At 41.9% G+C, this 19377-nt stretch overlaps 1 protein-coding gene across 1 annotated transcript; it reads left to right on the top strand.

The window, feature by feature from the left end:
* Positions 1–103: 103 nt before the first annotated feature.
* On the top strand, positions 104–13739 carry ccdc3b (coiled-coil domain containing 3b). Its single transcript, XM_086200684.1, has 3 exons — positions 104–823; positions 5620–5794; positions 10594–13739. Exons 1-3 carry the CDS (start codon positions 465–467, stop codon positions 10885–10887), a joined length of 828 nt encoding a protein of 275 aa, XP_086056810.1. The 5' UTR covers positions 104–464; the 3' UTR covers positions 10888–13739.
* Positions 13740–19377: the final 5638 nt, after the last annotated feature.

Below are 19377 nucleotides of genomic sequence, written 5' to 3'. Positions count from 1 at the left end.
TTTGCGTTATTATTCACAGAGATTCTCTGAATGATTCTGGTTGCGTGGCTACTTGAACAGAGAGTTTTCATGTGGAAATTTCACACGGGGTGCTGCGCTCATAGCATGCGCTTGTTTCTTCGCGTCTCATCTGGAAGGTGAGAGGGGGATGCTGCTGCTGGTGGGGATGGGCTGTTCCTCCCCTCGCAGGTAGTGTCGCGTCTGGAGGCTGGAGAAGAAAGTGGAGAAGGTGCCAAATGTTCGGGGCTCCTAAGTGCAATATCGTTGTTGGAAACACGTGCATGGTGTGAAAACTCTGCACTTCGTTCATTAAATCCATCCATCAGCGGCGGCAGCACCGTGCGCTCCGGTGTATCACACTCACTGACCCAGGGGGGAGAGAGAGAGAGAGAGAGAGAGAGAGAGAGAGAGAGAGAGAGAGAGAGAGAGAGAGAGAGAGAGAGACGTCTTCTCTCCTGCGGATCATGTGGATTATCCTGGCGTTTATTCTGGCAGCGGCCGGTCCTGATGGAAGCCGGGGGTGTCAGCTGCCCCACGACTGGAGACCGCAGACAGAAGCGTGCCGGGCCGAGCTGGCGGAGATCATTGTCTTCGCTAAGGTGCTGGCGCTGCACAAGGAGCCCTACAGCCTCTACAACTTCTTACCGTGGACGCACGACTCCGACCTGCTCTTCTCTGCTGAGATCGAGCTGCTATGCGACCAGGCGTGGGGCAGCATGCTGGAGGTGCCCGCAGGCTCCAGGTTCAATGTCACCGGCTTGGGCTACTTCCCTTGCTTTTCCTACAGTGTCACCAAAAACAACAACTACTACTTCTTTCTGAGGTGAGAATCCTCCGTGACAACATCGTCGCCTTCTTAAAATATTTTTCTTTCAAGTTTTTCAGAAAACACACACGCACACAAAAAATGGAGACAAAACAGCATAAGAAAAAAAATTGTCAAAAAATGACTGACAATTATTTTAAGAAGGTGACGATACTGAAAAAGTGAATTATTGTTTTGATGCACAAAGTTGCTGTGGGTCAAACATTGAGGCTGCAGGAATCTGATCAGACTCACATTCAACAAACCACTTTGTTCAACAAACCTTCATCCACCATTCCTCTATTAATGCAGATGAATTCCCACCAATTTCAACTGTTTCTTAAGACTGAGACACTGATATAGTTCCATCTAAATATATAAATGTTTCCAACAGGAATATACTGATGTAGGTCTGTCTCTGTGGCCAATCATTAATGCTTAAAATTATAATATAGACAGTACAACGGATGTCACTCTGCCCAGTTAGTCCATATTTTGTGTTATTGTGTGAATCTGAAATGTGAAGAAGGAGGTAATTTAGAAAGAGACTCGCATCAATAAATGGCCAAATAAATTCAGAAGTCGAATCAATACGTTTGAATGATTGATGATCACCTGACGGAGCCAACCTCTGACACACCTCTGAGAGTTGTATACTAGACGCTATTAATATAAAACTACATTAAAAATCGTGATAAAATGATCTTCCTCAGTCAAAAGAAATGGTGTGCACAATAACAACGCTACTTTTGCCATCTTTTAGGACCACAATTTCAAGCATAATGTAGATATTGCAATATCTAATGTGAAATCCATCAATAAAGCCTTCATTTTATCTGTTAACCCTGGCTTGATTGACGGTAGAAACAGCAAACCTGTGCTGAGGTTTGCCATTAACATAAGCAAGGACTCAGGAAGGACTGGCACCAGACTTACATACCACTATACTCTTTTAATCATCATGCATCCAAGTGATTCGAAGTTTAGGAACCTGCCAAACTCAAATTTTAAAGTATGCAGCTGCAGGTTGATGCCTAAATGATGTGTTGGACAGAAAAAAAACACTGGAAACATCTATTGCATTCCAACAGTCCAGCCTGATTATTATGAGTTTTTCCAACAGTTTAAAGGTAAACCTACAAAGACCTTTCGCTCGGGGGAGCCATCAACATGCCAACAGTCTGTAGCACCACCTTTTGTCTGCTGAAATACAGCAGTTTGCCATTGAATGAGGGTGAACATGTGCTGACAGGCGTTAGCAATATTTCTTCCCCATTCAGCTGTTTCTCTCAAAGAGGTTTTCAGAGGGCCACTAAAAATCATTCCTGAAGTTTAATGTTTGTCTGCTGCAAAGCCAAAAACAACAGCAATGTTTAAAAAAAAAAAAAAAACAACCAAAAAAACAAAAACACATCATAGACAGAAACTCACATCTGGGATCGCGCAGTACGCTCTGGGAAGACGTTGAAGACGATAACACCTCCTGGGATGAATTTACTGTCCCGGCTGTTGCGGAGGTGAAAACATCTGGATATCATCCCGTAATCATCCTGGCGACCTCTACTGGAAACCTCCTGAAGCTAGTCACAACAGGACTCAGTAGATATTCCTGTAGTAAACCAGTGCAGGGGTCTTATGTCATTGTGTCATAATGGAGATGCAATTAAATCAGCGTTTTCCTTTACAGATTAGGTCAGACCACGATGGATGTACGCTATTAGGACAAAGAAAAACTGCAGTCACGATGGGAATGAGACTTACTTGTATAAAACCTTTATTAGTCTTTCACTACTGAGTATATACAAGATAGTCAAACGCTCTGGTGAATTGGAATTGACTCTGCGCTTGCAAGATAACAAATCTTGTTCCAGAATTTCAGAAGCCGATGCTTACGATCCCTTTTTAAATGCCGTTGCCATGAGATCAGGAGTTCATTAGTTAGGAGTTAGTGTGTCATGTTCAAATATCAAAGTTTGATTTGTGGAGGCGGCTTTTCAATTCATCACGAGCTTTTGTTTTCTCAAGATAACTTGTTACTTATTCTTAACAGACCGAAGAGTTGATCAGTAATAAGTTGCTCCGGACTTAAAGGCAACATCTACAGGGCAGAGGGCCGATAGCCGATAAACACTAGGTCGTAGGTAAACAGCCCGAGAGGAAGTAACCTTTGCTTTCTTGTGATAATGGGTTAATTAAGCCATTCCCTTTGTTTGCTTTAGATAATGAGTTAAATTAACCCGTTATAATGACAAAACAAGCATAGTCATCTTGAGATAAGGCAGTAATTGATGGCATAGAAATGGTTTGAAAAGAATAATGGATTTTCTCAGTCTCTGCACAAATAAATATCTGGAAAACATTCTTATTCTCATCTACATCAAAAAGTTCAAGTTTGGAACTCTAGAAAACACCTCCATTCACTTTCTAGGCTGGTTACAGAGGACTGGTACTGCTGCCAGTGCTTGCAGTATTAGGGTTGATAGTGTTGGGCGAAAGGGAGGAAAAAGGGGGGAGAAACAGTTAACATTTAACACCATTTAAAGAGAGCTAAGAGCACATTTAAGAAAAAGATAAGAACAAAGTATGAACACTTCCTGAAAATAGCAGCTGTTTTGCTACATTTACACTCAGCCAGATTAGCATTTAACATCTGTTTCTAGTCTCCAAACTAAGCTAAGCTAAGCTAATAATAATAATAATACTGCCCTCTGAATGCAGCCTAGGACTGAGCTGCTGAACCCTCTAATTTATTATGTATATTTATTTCCACTAATAATTTCATTAAAGCACTGTTGAAGCATACACATGTGTTGTTTTTTAGTCAACTATTCAAGTCATTCATATTCAAATAAATGACTTACAACTGTTATGACAATTTAACGAGCGTCATTGAAATAGTTTAGAAGGTTGAAAGAGATGCATGTAAATCTTATTAATGCGCAACTCCCAGTCATAACCCGAAAACAGGTCTGTGTTTAGCGGCTCTGCATCCCAGACGTTGTTCTCGATGAGGCAAGACAGGATTGAAAAGTTCTCATCGTAGTTTCTCGCGGACATCCATTTCCTGTAAAACATGGGCCAACAAAATAGTCAAAGATAAAAATAGCCTTTCCAATCAATCATGAGAATTCGTTCCCAGGACAGGGCGAATGAGAGCCAAGCATGGAGAAAAATGCAACCAGTCCCCCCAGGACCTTTAAATGAAACAGATTGAGTGTTCTGTTCGAGCCATGTGTTCACTGTGAAAACATCAGCCCATATCTTTTTTCCTCAAGGTTCTTGACTTCTCTGTTAAAAGAAACCAAGCAAATACCAACCCCTTAAAGGAGAGGAAATTTGCGCATTATCCGACTCTCAAAATTACGTTTTACAGCACGCCAACGTGTGATTGCTCGGTGTAATTTGTCCTAAAAATTCTACTCGGTGTTTTTTTTTTGTCAGTCTCTCCCCTAAATTTGTCCCCCAGATCCTCCCACACATAAACAGATGTTTGGTTACACAACAACTCTCTGCACGTTTTTCAAATTTACATATTTTATTATAACCCAGGGGTCCTCAACATGTGGTCCCGGGACCTCAGGGGTCAGTAAGGGTCCCCAAACATGTTAAATTATGTTAAACTTCTCTTTTATTGAACTCTCTTAACTGGTGCCTAGTGCATTTACAAGCCTTAAATGGAATCTTTTAATGTTTTGACAGAGTTTCATTGATATGACTTTCAAATATATAATTGCAAGAATAACAAATACAACTTTTCCTGCCTTTTTTAAAAATATTTTGTTCAGATTTTCTTAATCGGTTTGCTATAATGCTCCACATTTTAAACTTTTTCTAAATTCTTCATTTTCTTACAAAATTTTGAAAACGTTATAATTGCTTTAAGAAAAAGAAGCTTATTTTGGATTATTGCATGAGCAAATAATCAACAAAACATGACTTGTGAACAAAAATATAAAAAAGTTACGCTGAAGTGTGTTTTGAGTGGCAGATCAGTGATGCCAGATCTAATTTCATGACTCAAAATGCTTGTGAAAGCAAAATATTTCTAAATATAAAAGTTCCTGTTGAGAAATCACTTCAAGTGGGGCTCCATGGTTTATTGAGAGTCAAATTGGTGGTTCAGAACATGATGAAAAGGTCAGAAAACTTCTGCTAAAAGTACACGTTCGCTTGATAGGGGGTCGACTTTGACAGTTCAGGAGATGCCGTACGTTTGTTTTTGTAATTCAGAGGCTGTTTTTGTTGATAATGTTATTATTATGAAGAATTCCAACCAAAACAATCATGGACGTTGGTAAAAAATGTTGCTCTTGTGGTGCCCTGACAGCTCCACTTCCTCTCCGTCCTCACTTCTCTCTGACGTGGTCGCTCGACTTCCAGGTGACCAGTTTTGTTTGAGTAAAACGTCAGGTTTCTTCTCACTCTTTCAGTATACACCCAGACTCTCGCAGAAACAATTCAACTTTTTGATGTCCCTCGAGGGCTATGAAATGGAATCCAGATGTATAGAAACAAGCCGCTTTTCTACTCTCCTTCATATTGTAGAAAAATAGTTGAACCATACACAGCGATGCCCCCCCGCCTGCTTGCACATTCTCTGACTTGATTCATCCGTCCAGTGCATGTTTTGGAACAGAGACAGTTGAAGATTGGGAGTAAAAGATAAAAGCTGTCCACTTGCTGTGATGTAAATGGTTCGTTATCACGTATCTCAAACTGTGTGATTGTGTGAGACGAATAGATTTACACACGGCAATTGAACTGAGATTAGTTTTCGCATTTGTTTCAACTGTGCTTTCCTTTCTGTCATGCAGGATGGATGAAAACTACAGTATTGTCCCTCATGGAGTAAACTTCCAGGATGCAATCTTCCCAGATACGACGGAGAACCACCGCATGTTCGCCAGTCTTTTCCAGTTTTCAAACTGCACACCTGGTATTCAGTTGCACAGTTACACCCCAGAGTGGGAGGCTCAGGAAGACAGCCGGGTACGTATCCACCCAGAGCCGCAACCAGCACCAGTTCCATCATTTATTACAGACTGATGGTGGCCAGCCGCTTGAACTGGAGTAAAAGAGTGCACCAAGCCCCAGTAGTGCACTGTGGTGCACACCAAAAGGAGTCAGCATTACATCCTGTTGTTTTCCAGTCAGGCCGGCCAGTTAAATATGTTCTTAATCCATGAGAAACCAAACACACATTCTCTGAGGTTTGGCTAGACAAAGAACTCACTATGTTTAAAGGAAAAATGAAGTTTAAAACATAGTTCATGCCAGCTCCATTATGTTTTGTAGAGTATTTTCTTATACACAGAGATGGGAACCGTATACTTTTACGTCATGTGGATACAGTCTGAACTATATCTGTTTTTTTGTTTGTTTGTTTTTTGCTTATAAGCGAATGGAAAAACTCTCAATGAAAGGAGTAGCATCATGTCCCACCTTGGGGGGAGGGGGGATGATTTGAAAAAATTTGCAGAAGAGTAGATAATCACTTACTAAAGTAAAACCAGGGAAAGTGGATAAACCATGAGAGTAAATTACAGGTCTTAATCACAAACGCTGGATTACGGAGGAACACGTGGGGGGATGCTACAGCCATAAAGGTCAGTCCTCTACTTTGAGCTCCACTTCCCACCTTGATGACATTGTTTAGCAGATGAAAGCTCATTTGTACATAAACACCATTGGCAAACACTATAGAAACACCCTGTGACACTAAGTACCCTGCAGTTGTCTGTGAGATTAATGGTTTCCAGTCAGCCGCCACTGCTTTATCCCCTCTAATGAACACGATCCCTGGGATACAAGCACGTCTTGGGCTGTCTGTTTCCGATCATTTTCAGATTACCCATGAAAGCAAGAATCTACCAAAGAGGATAAAACATGGCTTGTGTTTCCATTCACAGCAAACAGAGTACAATTACAGAGGGAAATTTCGATGTCAATGCTTTCTTTAATTGTTAACATGACATCAGTTCCTGTGAACCAACTAAAGACCGTCTTTGTGCAACTGTCATCCAGACAACAGAACAGGTCAGACCGTACACATCGCAGGATTCTATCTCAACTGAATGGAATAAAAAAAAAAAATCCTTTAAATATTCAACACCAATCTCCAACAACCGCATCTTTTTTTTTCTCCCATGTTTCCAACACTCATGCAGAAGTATGAGCTTTGTTCCGCTTTGATGTTTGGACACAAAACCAGAGTCCTCTCACATGTTGTAAAGATTACAGCCTGAGTTAATGTGGTCTGAGTTTGTCTTTAATGCACATGAAACAAATCTGCTTCCCCCCAAATGGTTCCAAACACCCAACTTCTCACTTTAACATGACGAATCCCTTTAGCAATCGATGGAGCCTTCATGCAAATCAAATGAAACACAGGCAACTCTTGCAACTTATTTGCGTATTTCCATGTCTGAGATTTTTGAATTTGCCAGTGCGTTTCTGTCTGTGTACCACTGGTTCTGCCTCTGTTTTGGCCTTTTTCTTACCTTTCCTGCGCCAAACTGATTTCCCACATAAAGTCGCTCTGCTGCCTGATCAAATAATTACAAAAATCCTCAAGTATTAGAGATCCTACGAGGATTAAAGAGCATTTTCACCTCACAGAAAAGGAAACAACATGGGAATTGATGCATTAATAATTATTTATGTATTCATTCAATTTTTTTGGACAGCATTAGGGCCAAATCAAACCTGCACTGCCTTACAGATATATGAGGTGATCAGACTGATCACGATTCACTGACAAAAAGTAACAGGAAGATATCACGGTTGTTAAAACATACAACATCGGGAGACAGGTCGGGGTCGTGGTGGGTACCAACAAACACCGACTCTAAACCAGCAAACACAAGACTTTGCGGTGAGCGATGGATGTTTGACTCACTAGATTTCCCCCCCTTTCTAACCTTAAATAAACTTTTTTTTGCCTTAAATCTAATCAGGGCTTAAACATAAAACAGTATTTGCTAAGACTGATGTCATCAGTAGACTAAAGTTTCCTCAAGTAAAAAACCAAAATGAACCACCGGTTGGAGTGTTATGTTGTGTTTGATGCGTTCACCGTGCAAGAGAAATAGGTGGCGTTCAGTCGGCATTGTCCTTTTAATTTGAAAGTTTTCATGGTCATCTGACGTGACATTGGCTGGCAGTTTCATGAAAGCCTTCTCTTTTTTTTTTAACCTGTCCTGTTCAGCAGCTGGGGCTTGTTGAACTGAAGCAGTTTTACTCTGCAAAGGAGGAAACTGATAAACTCCTCCTATTGCCGTTTGTGCTTAATTTTATTTGGAATGGTATTGGTTCATTGACAAAGCTACCGGACTGAGGCTCAGGAGTGGATAGGAAGAGAGAACAGGGATGGGATAGGGAAGACGGGGGGGGGGGGGGGGACACACACACAAAAACAACAACAATAGCAGAAAAACAAACAGACAAACAAACAAGCAGTAACAACAATAACAACAGAGAGAGAAAAAAAAAGGAAAAACATTGGTTGCAGAATTTCCAGTGCAGATTTACCATTTGGTTTAACATAATTTTTCAAATAAATGTCTGAGTGTGTGATTATGGATCAGTTGTGCACCGCATGTGTGTATGTGTGTATGTGCGTGTGCATGTGTGTGCTACGGTTTGTCTTGGATGCTGTGGGTAGCTGACTGTAGCTGATGTGGGGGACCAGGACATCACGCTCCCAGTCCAGGATAGCAGGCAGGTCAGGACCAAGCCACCAGGGCACCCAGAAACCCCCAGAACACAGGGAGCCCCAGGCCACCTCCCCCCCAGGAAAGAGCCACAGGCCCAACCCATGCCAGGACCCGCAGGAAAGCATAGGAGCACCAACCCCTGCCCGGAGGCAGCCCACAGAGAGACAGGGCAGACAGAGGACCCCGGGCCCACCAAGTCCACCGGGCCAACCAGGCACCCCCCCACACACACACAGCACGAGCTGAGCCCAGGGGCATAGAGCCCCTCCGGCCCGAGATCCGGCCAGAGCCCCCTAAGGGACCCGCCAGCGGTGAGGCCGACACCCGCCCACACCCCACTCCCAGGCGGGGCATGAAAGCCTTCTCTGGCTGAGATGTAATAACCTCTGCTACTGTTGTGAATGAATAGTTACCATCTTATCATCATATTTCCCTGATGTGGAACTGATACTCATACGTTCGAGGGTTTAATCGACGTGCTTCTCCTATCACAGCTGACTCATGAAAACATCCACTTTGTCACATAAAAACCACCTGTATTCATTTCACAGTTACTCTCCATGACTATTTTACCAGCCTATAACTGCTTCAAATGAGCTTGTTTATTGTTGCCTCAATATAAGAGGTCGTGCTTTGGTTAATCCGTGAGCAGGATGATGCATAAACTAGGAGGCAGATTTTCACCAGACGTCGCGGGTGGGTGTAGTATGGGCCAAGAAAGAGCCAGTTCAATTTTGAAATGGATTAATCATCGTACCACCTGGTGGTAACAGGAAACGACATGGTTTTTACACTCCGATGTGCATTATCAAGCTATATCTCAGACTTGTGGTAAAAGCAGTGTGCGTTTCCTCCACTGATAAAGCATAAAAGCTTATCATTTGCAAAGAAATTGGAGGGCTTGCGTCGTGAGTGAGTGAGAGTTGTTATCCACTCATTCCTCGCTCCAGACCTTTTCAAGGATAATTACCTAAATATTCATCTACGCTGCAGCTCAGTCTGGAGCAACACCGCAGACACGGAAATAAGAGCCGCATCTCGCATTTGTGTGGAAGTCATATCCCTGCTTGCTCATGACAGCCATTTCTCATCCTCTGCTTTATGTAATTCGCTCCTTAACTTCTAAAATGGCCACAGGGAATAAGTCGTTGCACTTGGGAAAAGTCCTCTGCAAATATAACAGGGAGTAATGCACTAAGAAGTGATGTGGTCCCGCAGCCAGCGGCACATTTTTTACATTTCCTCAAAAACCCGCAGCAGTTGTTATCTGAGGGCAGGGAATTTACATCAGTGTTTCACGCTGGCCCATGTGGAAGCATTAGGATCTGCAGAGGAAATCCACACTCAAGCAGACAGGCATGCAGTCACAGGCATCTGGAGCTCATTCTTTCACCTAGGAAAGGTCCGGGCCGTTAGATCGTCTGTCATAGGTTCACAGGCATGTTGGGTTTCATCTCAGTAGAGGGAACATGTTGTGTAACTGCTTCCTTTACCCCAGAATTATCTTAGTTCCTACCCTGAGCTGCAATGTTTGTTGTCTTTGGCTTTTACAAATTGCCTACAAGAGCAGGATGTGGTAACTTTTTTTTTTTTTTGGGTACATTTCCAAAGACTCCACAAAGAGAAAGGTGCCATGACTGAAAATATCTATTGATGATCCCCCCCCCCCCCGTCTTTATAGGCTACAAATAGTTTAAAAAATTGTTTTTTTTTTTCTAAAAAAAGTGGAATATAAAAAGATGTGGGAGCTGTTACCCATGGTTGTCAGCCTAAAGAACTTGCCAAGTGTTTCTGTCATTTGACCTCTCCAGAGAAAATCCAGTTTCCAGTTTACGTCTGACATCAGTATTCATTATGAGCTGTGAGCTGTCATGGCATGTACCTCCAAATATGACTTCACTCAGAAGATTAAATTACATGGGAAAGATGAAGAATAGAAGCTGATTCTGGCTCCCTTTGTGAAGGGAAACTGATCGTTTCTTGAATTTCTAAAATAGGTCACAGTTTTTCCAGATATTTCATATTATTTCATTCTGAAAACTGAAATAATTAACCACATTTATCTGTCCACAGTTATTGTGCTCCACGGTGCAGAAGGCTCTGTTCGAGGAGGAAGAGAGGGTACGGACTCTCTCCCAGAAGGTGCGCTCTTTGGAGAAAGCTAACGATCACCTGAGGGAAAAGGTGAAGACCATGAAACGTCTGCTGCGTCAGGCTCAACGGGAAACAGTGAAGGAACAGCAGACCCTCAGCCTCAAACAGCTCTATGAGTCAAAGACACCCCAAAGCCACCCTGATCAGGACACCACCCAGGACCGGAAGAGCCCCCCTCTCAAAAAGGCTGTCTCAAAGAAGCTAAAAAAGTAGAGTTTCCCCCGCTGTAATATTGGCTCCCTCAGAGCAAACTAACAGTGTGAAGAACTGCACGAACAAGCAACAGTGGGTTGGTATTCTAATATCCATCATTTTGACTTCATTAATATGCTTATTTCAAAATGAAAATACTGTAACATTCATTTTAATATTAGCTCTGCATGGAAATGTGAATTCTCCAGTGAAATCGGTTTTGTTGGACCTACAAAGAGTGAAGTCCTCAACAAAGAAACAAACGTCATCAGCAAAGAAAACATACATGCATTCTGACATTCTTATCCGTGTGCGTGCACGCCTGCATGGGTGGTATTTTAATGAAGCGTCCTCAGATGAATAAAAGTGAAGATCAAAAATCCCTTAGGGATTTCTGTGGTTTCATAGCAGTGAGAGATCTTCATCAAGATCTACTTCAAACTTATCTCAGCTCATTAGTCGACTATGATCAACTCTGTTTCTGTTCCTGTCACTCACCCATGAACAGAGTGAATAATCAATGAAACAGAGCTCATAGCTGGCGCATGGAGATGGATTCTCATTTCAAATAAATAGTTTCTGTGCTGGACACATCTTGCTTAGCTAAAGATATTAGAATTAGGGTTTATTGATTTACCAAATTACTTTCTTGATTTATACACTTTCGGGCATAATTTGGAGCCACGAAAGGTTAAGAGGACACCAGGAACCAGTTTGAATGAAAACATGAAAAGAAGGAAAGCATAGCACGAGCTGCGGTAGAAGAAGTATTACAGTAAAGTACCAATAAAATACTACAATACAAATCTGTGCCCTGGAGGAAAAATTTTACGAATGTAAAAGTACATATACTTTTACAGGAGCTAAAGTAGGTTCAGTCAGACTGAAGTCATTAGAAGCATCAGCGTGTCAGCAGCACGTGACAGTCGGAGCTACTGCAGGAGGAGACAGTCGGATGTAGAGACTCCAGATCAACGTGAGGGGTTGAGATGATTCCCAGGAGAGGAAAGAAAGAAAAAACTAGAGGGCATACACCTCCACCAAGCCAGGAAAACATGAAAGATCCAGAATACGGTTTGATTCCAAATCAAGTTGATTGTTCCTCAACCCGTTCTACCCTCCTACCAAGTTTAATCAAATTCTCTCCACTGGAAGACAAACCAGTGCTGGCAATCACATGACTTTCTTGGAGTGGGTAACAAAGCTCTGAAAAACAAATCTCTTTTGAGTTTTTGGACTTTTCATCTAATCTCCTATTTTTAGCCAAATATTGGATCATTTGAACATTTATTGGAATAAAACCACCGGCTCCAGAGCTGTTAATAACTCACGGATATCTGAAATGTGCCCCCGACAACAAGCTGCAGCTTGTAAGAAGCCAAAAAGGTCAGAAACCACTGCTTTAATATCTAAAGCAATATATCAGCTAAAAAGGGTATTTTGACTCGCAAGTACACACAAATAGATGTACTGAGTTCACAAGACGTTTTTTTTTTCCTCCCAAAAATGTAAAACTCAAAAGCACATCATCCAGTACACTCCATGCCTTATTTATCCAGCTAAAAATCAAAAATGTAAACCCCTTTTTGGTTCAATAGACTACTTGTTCAAGTTAGCGCTGAGCGTGACCAGCTGCTGCTTTCCGGTGAACAAACTTGCTCGCACTCGTCCACACTCATTCATGGTAGCACTGAACCAGAAGGGCTGTAGTTTGTTTGTTTTTAGCTCAAAGTGTCCGTGGATTACCGAGCGCACAGCTGGATAAAGAAGATGTGGATTATATAAGACAAAAAGCTTCAGAAACATTTTTGGACATTTTTACTGTTGTTAGCCATGAGCCGCCATTAGCTTCAAGCTAAATATATGTGGCTGGCTCTTTCTGCATGCTGGAGTGAAAAAAGAAGTGACGTAGAAGGGGGGGAAAAAAAAACTTCTTTGTGAGCTTGAGACACACATTTGTGAGAAATACACTTTTTGCGTGAAGTATCGCTTTAACAATGTGCTGTATTTTAAAAGCTTGTTCTATTATTCATTGTGTAAAATCTTCATTTTAAAGGTAATTAGTAACCAGAAACTTCCACAGTAGAAAATGCTTTCCCTTCTGAAATGTTGTCAAGTGGAAAAGAAAACTTTGACTTGAGTGCAGTATTTGGGTAACTGTTGCGTTGCGCCAGCGTCCCGTGGCTGAGCGTGTCTACTGGACGTGCAAGGCAGTAGTAAGAGTAACACAAGTCGAAGTACAAAATGCCCTGTGTATGTGTTGAGTCACTGAGGAGTTCCTGTTTTTGCATTTTTGACAACTATTTATATATAAATGATCCCTGAAGTAGAGTTATTCTTTAAATGCTGGGAACTTTATCCCAAAAGTGTATGTTTCTTTCTTAATTTCTTTTTTTTTTTTTTTTATTTGGTCTCATAAAAATGATAGCAAATGAAGTATTTGTATTCGAAGCAGGGTGCTGAGCACCCATGAAGTGCAGCCAGGGAGCCTGGCCAGGTACAGGAGCGCCTATCTGTGTGTCATAAATTAATGTTGTTTTTTTTTTTGTTTTGTTTTTTTAACTTTCTGTATTTTTGTTTCATCAAACATCTGGTTTGCCTTTCAAATAGCATAAGTGTTTTTGTAACCTTTATTTTCCCTTCTATTTTTTAACTAAATAAACTTCCACATAATCTCCTTGTGGTTATTTTAGACGGTGTCATCTGCATAAAACATTATGTTAATGTGAAATGTCAGGTTTCATCAAGAGATGATGGCTATTGAACTGTTCCTGACAGGCAGTCATAATAAAATCTAGATGCAGAAAGCTGTTGACATCAAACATCAGATCAATATTGCGGAGCTCGTGCTCTAAAAGTGGGTCAGTGGTGTTTCACAGCAGCTGAACCCCGAGGAACCTTTTGTATCTGACTGAAGTGTCAGAGTTTGACACTCAGCTTCGGGAAAGTTTTCATGGCTTCTTTTGATCAAGTTTCCTCATATAGAAGCACTTAACGTCATTGAATATCATGTTCGTCTGCAGCATTAATAACTTCAAATAAAGGTGTCCAGCCAAGTAAGGACTGAGAACGCTGCCCACAGAGGGGTAATGAACTCAAGTAAAAGTTTCAAATCTCAACTGGAGCGTTTCCTGCTTTCCAAGTATCCAAGTCGGAAAAGATAAATGCTTCCTGGCATGAGGAGAGTGTTTGATTCTGTGCTTGAAAAGAGTTGGTGCAAACAGAAAAGCAACATAAATCCTTATTCTGGCCCTATTTTGACCTCATCCTCTAGATTTAGTCCTGTTTAGGTTCGATGCATTTTTATAAAGACTGCAGGACCATTTCTGATTTTCAACATCATTTCCAGGAGAGCTGAACCAAATTTCTTCCATATGGTGCTGTCGCATAAAAACCAAGGGAATGAGAGGCTGGGATTGCATGGCAAGAGAAGAAACAAAGGAATGGAAACATGTTTTATGTCAGGAACTGTTGTAGGAGGCTTGTAGGATACCGAGAGGACATTTACAGACCTTCTATTGTTTGACCTCTTGTGCGAAGACGAGACTGTGTCCCAGTTCTTTATCTTGTCTCCGTGTCGTCTCTCCTCCCAGTCAAACCTCTGCATCAGACAGGCTCGCCTGCAGCAAACTGTCAAGCTCTCCTGGACGTGAGCCAAAGATGATATACACACACTGCTTTTCTCAATGTAAACCATCGTGCGCAGCCAAGCTGCAAAACAGATGTCAGGCAATACGACGGCACAGTGGTGGTCTCCTCCGCAGGACTGTCTATCTGTGCACCCCCGTTTATTTATCCTGCCTTGTTTTATGGTTTCAAATGCTGCTCTGGTTTCATTTTTCTTTTGATTATACACCAGAGGATCTAATTTGTTCATCTTCTCTATGTTTTCTCACTCATCTATTTTGCCCTTTGTTATTTCTTCTGTTCATTGCTCCTCCACCAGAGAGGTTTCTAGCTCGGAGCAACCACTGCATGTGATTACTCGGATCTGCAGTTGGAGCGCCTGGGTTTCCTTTTAAGAAACCAAGCCCTGCTCTTTGTGTTTTGAATTAGTCACCCTTCCTCTGTTAAAACAAGACTAAGAGTCTCCAGCCATGTTAGCGGCTCTGTAGGACCAAACTTACTAGCAGTGGTGCTTTGAGAAAAATCCTCCACGCCAGCATGCTTGTAAGGCTGAGCAGGTACAATGTCCGCCATCACGTCTTCGTGGGTCTGCACTAAATTTCATGGCACTCAATCCAATAATTATCAAACTATTTCAATCTGGATCGTCTCTGGAGACGTGCTGCTCAGACGGTCTCAATATGACTTTTCTTCATGCTTTAAAAATTAAGGTCTGCATTTCAAACGTAACGTCATGAGGATTTTTAATATGTTGCACCCCACTGAACAGACGTCCGTTCTCTCGTTCTTTCTCGGAGAAGTTGCCCGAGGCCTCCATGCGCGAGGCTTTGATTTTAATGGATCCTCATCATCTCTTAACACTCCACCAGCTGTGGTCTGGCTAAGGAGGAGGTGATTTTTCATTGTTGCCCGTCCATGTCAGTTTTAATAAAGATAACTGATGTGTGTGTGTGTGTGTGTGTGTGTGTGTGTGTGTGTGTGTGTGTGTGTGTGTGTGTGTGTGTGTGTGTGTGTTTGGTCTCAAAACACTCACATCACGCCCTCAGCTTCATCTTAAAGTTGCCTTGAGACCCCTGAGAGTGGAATAACTGTGTGCTCAGTATTTTCCTTTAAGGTTACAATAATGACCAGAACATGAGATTAGATTCACTGGCACAGTTATAACATGGCTCACTTTCTCCTTTTTTTTCAGTTTGGAAAATGACTTGTCCTGTTCACAGTCACTGAGCTGATCATGTTTTGAGGTTGGTCCACTAGCAAGTACTCAAGTTGTTTTTAATCCTCTCTTTTTTTCCCTCCTTTCTCCATCTTCCATTAGCTTCTTTTCTTATTCTGGAAACTCTGGAGTCCTCAAGCAGGAATGTGGCTTCATGTGTTTGTTGATAGCATCGCTAAGCTAATGGTAGGACTCTGTCGCTATATTTTCCACCCTGGATGTTTACAGCATTGTGGACCACTTGATGATGTTGTTGCACGGTTCCTGCTGTGGGCTGAGCAGATTCAGATCTACCGGTGTCCCACTTGTGTCGATGCAGGTGATTATGTCAGCGCATTCTAAAGTGTACTTAGTTTAGATGGGAATGGCGCTGAAGTTCTGTGTGATCGCGAAGGAGCTGGATGTTTGGTGATCAGAGGTCATGGGTGCAGGTTAAAGGGTTAAAGGTGAATTATCTGCCTGTTAACAGCATCTTTGCGCGCATTTCCTAAACGGTTAATTCAAATCATGCCTGTGCTCATCCTTCACGCGATTACAGGGCTGAACATCTTTTCCCACTTATGAAGGTTTATATGAATTGTTTGGAATGAGGGAGAAAACCAATGCAGGTGGAGAGAGAACGCTCCCACTCGCACACAGACAGATGACTAGTTTTAATCAAACAAACTATTTCCAGTTAGGCAGCCGCACTGACTGGACCTGTGGCTCAGCTCAGGCGCTCAACGAGTCTACTCCATCGTCAAGCCCAACGGTGGGCCGTAGAACTGAACTGAGGACAGATGTGGGCCACATTTGAACCAAGAGTTCATCGCTATCTGGGTCAGTAAGTTTTATTTGCTGTAAAAAGTTCTTTGGAGGTTAACGTGAGCCAGTGGGCACGTTTACAGTAGATTTAGCTCACAGCTCTCAGGCAGCCAAGCATACACAGGTAGGAACCTCTTCTATAATGAGATTGGTTTCTAAATGCGCACGTGCGTGTGTGTGTGTGTGTGTGTGTGTGTGTTTGCAAATCAATACACAAAGTTTGTGTTTGGATGTAAAAAATATAATAATAAAACATCACCAACGACCACTAAACCACGTTTCTCATTTATGTACAGCCGACTGTAAGATAATACCCCGATGCGTCTCACAATGCTGCCGTATGCATTTATTTTGTTTTTGTCTTGTTTTCTCCACCAAATAAAAGAAAATCCCACAAGAATGGCATACAAAGAGATCATAAAAGGACTGAAATGACGGTTAAATGGATGTGAACAAAACAAAACAAGTGATGGACCTTAAGTGTAGAGTCACACCCGGTTAATTGCAGCGAATGTGGTGATTTTTTTTAAAATCTTTTTTTTCCCTCAAACTGACCTCAAATGACCCCGAATTCCTGCCTTTATTCAGTGTCCACTTTTAGCCACCGTCCCCACAAAAATCAGTCAAAACTCATGAGTAAACCCCACTTCAGCGATGTTCCTCCCCGTATGTCTTTTTCTTTTCATGTTTTCTTAGCGGTCGCAGATTGATGGCCAACATCAGAGCAGCGCAGGCCAGCATTGCATCGATCACTAATGTAACTAACATGGATTTCTGGGAAAGTTTGACCCAAATTGCAGGCTGAGTCCCCCCCCCAAAAGAGAACTATTTGTGGCTCTTTTCCCACTGCCGGTACACTTCTTTTTTAGCTCGTTCTCCATTACACTTTGAGGGTCTGCAACTTTTCATAAACTGCGGTGCATTGACCTCAGTGACTCTGACTTGAGTCAATGTTTCACGGAGAAAAAAAAAAAAACCTCTTTGATTTGAAAGGAAGAACAAGCAAACACGTTCTCACTCCAGCGAGCGAGACGCTCGTCTGACTGCAGGGCACGAAGGCGAGGATGAGCTCACCGTGTAGTTTAGTCTCTCGCCCTCTGCTGTCCTCCTGCTCCTCAGGGACTTGGGTTTGTTTATGCTCAAACAAGCTGATTTGACTCCTGAAACAAAATGAGGCCACAGGATCCAGTGATGAATAGAAGTGGAAAATCTTTTCACGCTAATGATTTCTGTCTGTTTTTCCATCTTGCAGTCCAAACAAAATATTTGAGAGAGATGCTCGGGGCGATCTGACGTTGCATCCAAAACAAAGATCACATCGGTTATTTTTTCAAGATTAAACGTGTGTGTGTGTGTGTGTGTGTGTGTGTGTGTGTTTATTTGCTACACTGCCATTAAAATCACTCTAAATAGATCTACACAACTATACGAGCTGCTGTTTGTGTTCCTTGGCGTGTGTGTCCGTCTGCAACAGCTAGAAATATTTTTTACATTACATGTTCGATGGTTGTGTGAAAATAAAGCACATTTCTGTCTAGATTTGTTTCAATTTGTTTCACACGTCTTTTCCCTGTTTTATCCTTTTGAATTTTGCAGTTCAGCTCGGACGTTTACTCCAACAGCTCTGATTACATCTGGGTGCAAACCATTTATCCATCTGAGAACCACCAGCAGTTTTAGTACATATCTTTGGTTGATCTCAACCAAAACAATATTAATACACTATAAATAGTTTAATTTAGCCAAGTATATTTTGTCTAATTTCCAATCAAATTATCTCATTACACTCCGCATAAGACCAAATGTTGACAGAATTTTCTATTCACTGCAGGCTTTGGATTACTTCGTTATTCCTAGCGGATCTTAACTGTGTTTATTCTGTGAGCTGCTGGACCAGAGCAACACACGTCATTCCTTCAGGTCTGTTACATGTTTGTATGAACTGCTTACCAAGTAGCACCTCAGGAAAAGAGAAGGGCTTGACCATAAACAGTCATTTTCTTTAACAAATATTGCACATTTGACAGATTATGTCACTTAATACAAGCAGGAAAACATTTATTTTTTGCTTGTGATAAGGGAAATAATCTAATTGAATAAGCAGAACATTTTCTTGTCAGTATTTCTTTAAAAAAAAAACACGACTTGGTCTTCTATTGAGTGTCATGAGATCATTTGACAAGAATGACACTTGTCCGTATTTGACTTTTTGCAGGGTAAATAAAGCATTATTAATGCGGTATTGTTTGATTTATTTGCAATACATTTCTTCTGCTATATTATAGAAAATACCATAATAATAAGTAACGGCCATCGTAGGCAATGATTACGCAGCAAACACAGAAGCAAGCCTGAGGCACCGTGAAGCTGACTGACAGACAGAAGAATATAGATTCCTGCTGACAGACGCGTGGTCAGAGTGTGTGTGTCTGCTCCTTTACTGCAGGCACACACACACACACACACACACACACACACACACACACGCGCGCGCACACACACACGCACATGTCCAAGCGTAACTCAACACTTTGACATAAATTCGAATAGACCTTGAATGATGAATATCTATAATGAAGTTTTTGATTTGACAAAAAGCAGAGATGCCGTCACGCAGAGCTTCACTTTTCATGACCTACGCTATCTTCACTAACATCTTCCTACTGGTGTGTTCTCCTCAGCGTGTGACACCCACGAGAGCCCTGTTCTCCAGTCACCTTGGAGAACAGGAACAAGTTGTGCTTGTCAACATTCCCTCCAGAAGGTTAACGTTTGAGCTTCAGAGTCAAATATCTCAGCATGGATGGATTGTCATGACACGTAGCACCGCTACCGACAGCGTTGAGAGGCTGACTTTTGACGAC

This window comes from Aulostomus chinensis, chromosome 3, assembly GCF_037954235.1.
Source record: "Aulostomus chinensis isolate RoL2024-O1b breed Wild chromosome 3, RoL_Achi_v1.0, whole genome shotgun sequence".
NCBI classification, from domain to species: domain Eukaryota; kingdom Metazoa; phylum Chordata; class Actinopteri; order Syngnathiformes; family Aulostomidae; genus Aulostomus; species Aulostomus chinensis.
Note: the sequence above shows the minus strand (reverse complement) of the source record. Positions and strands in the feature narration are given on the sequence as shown.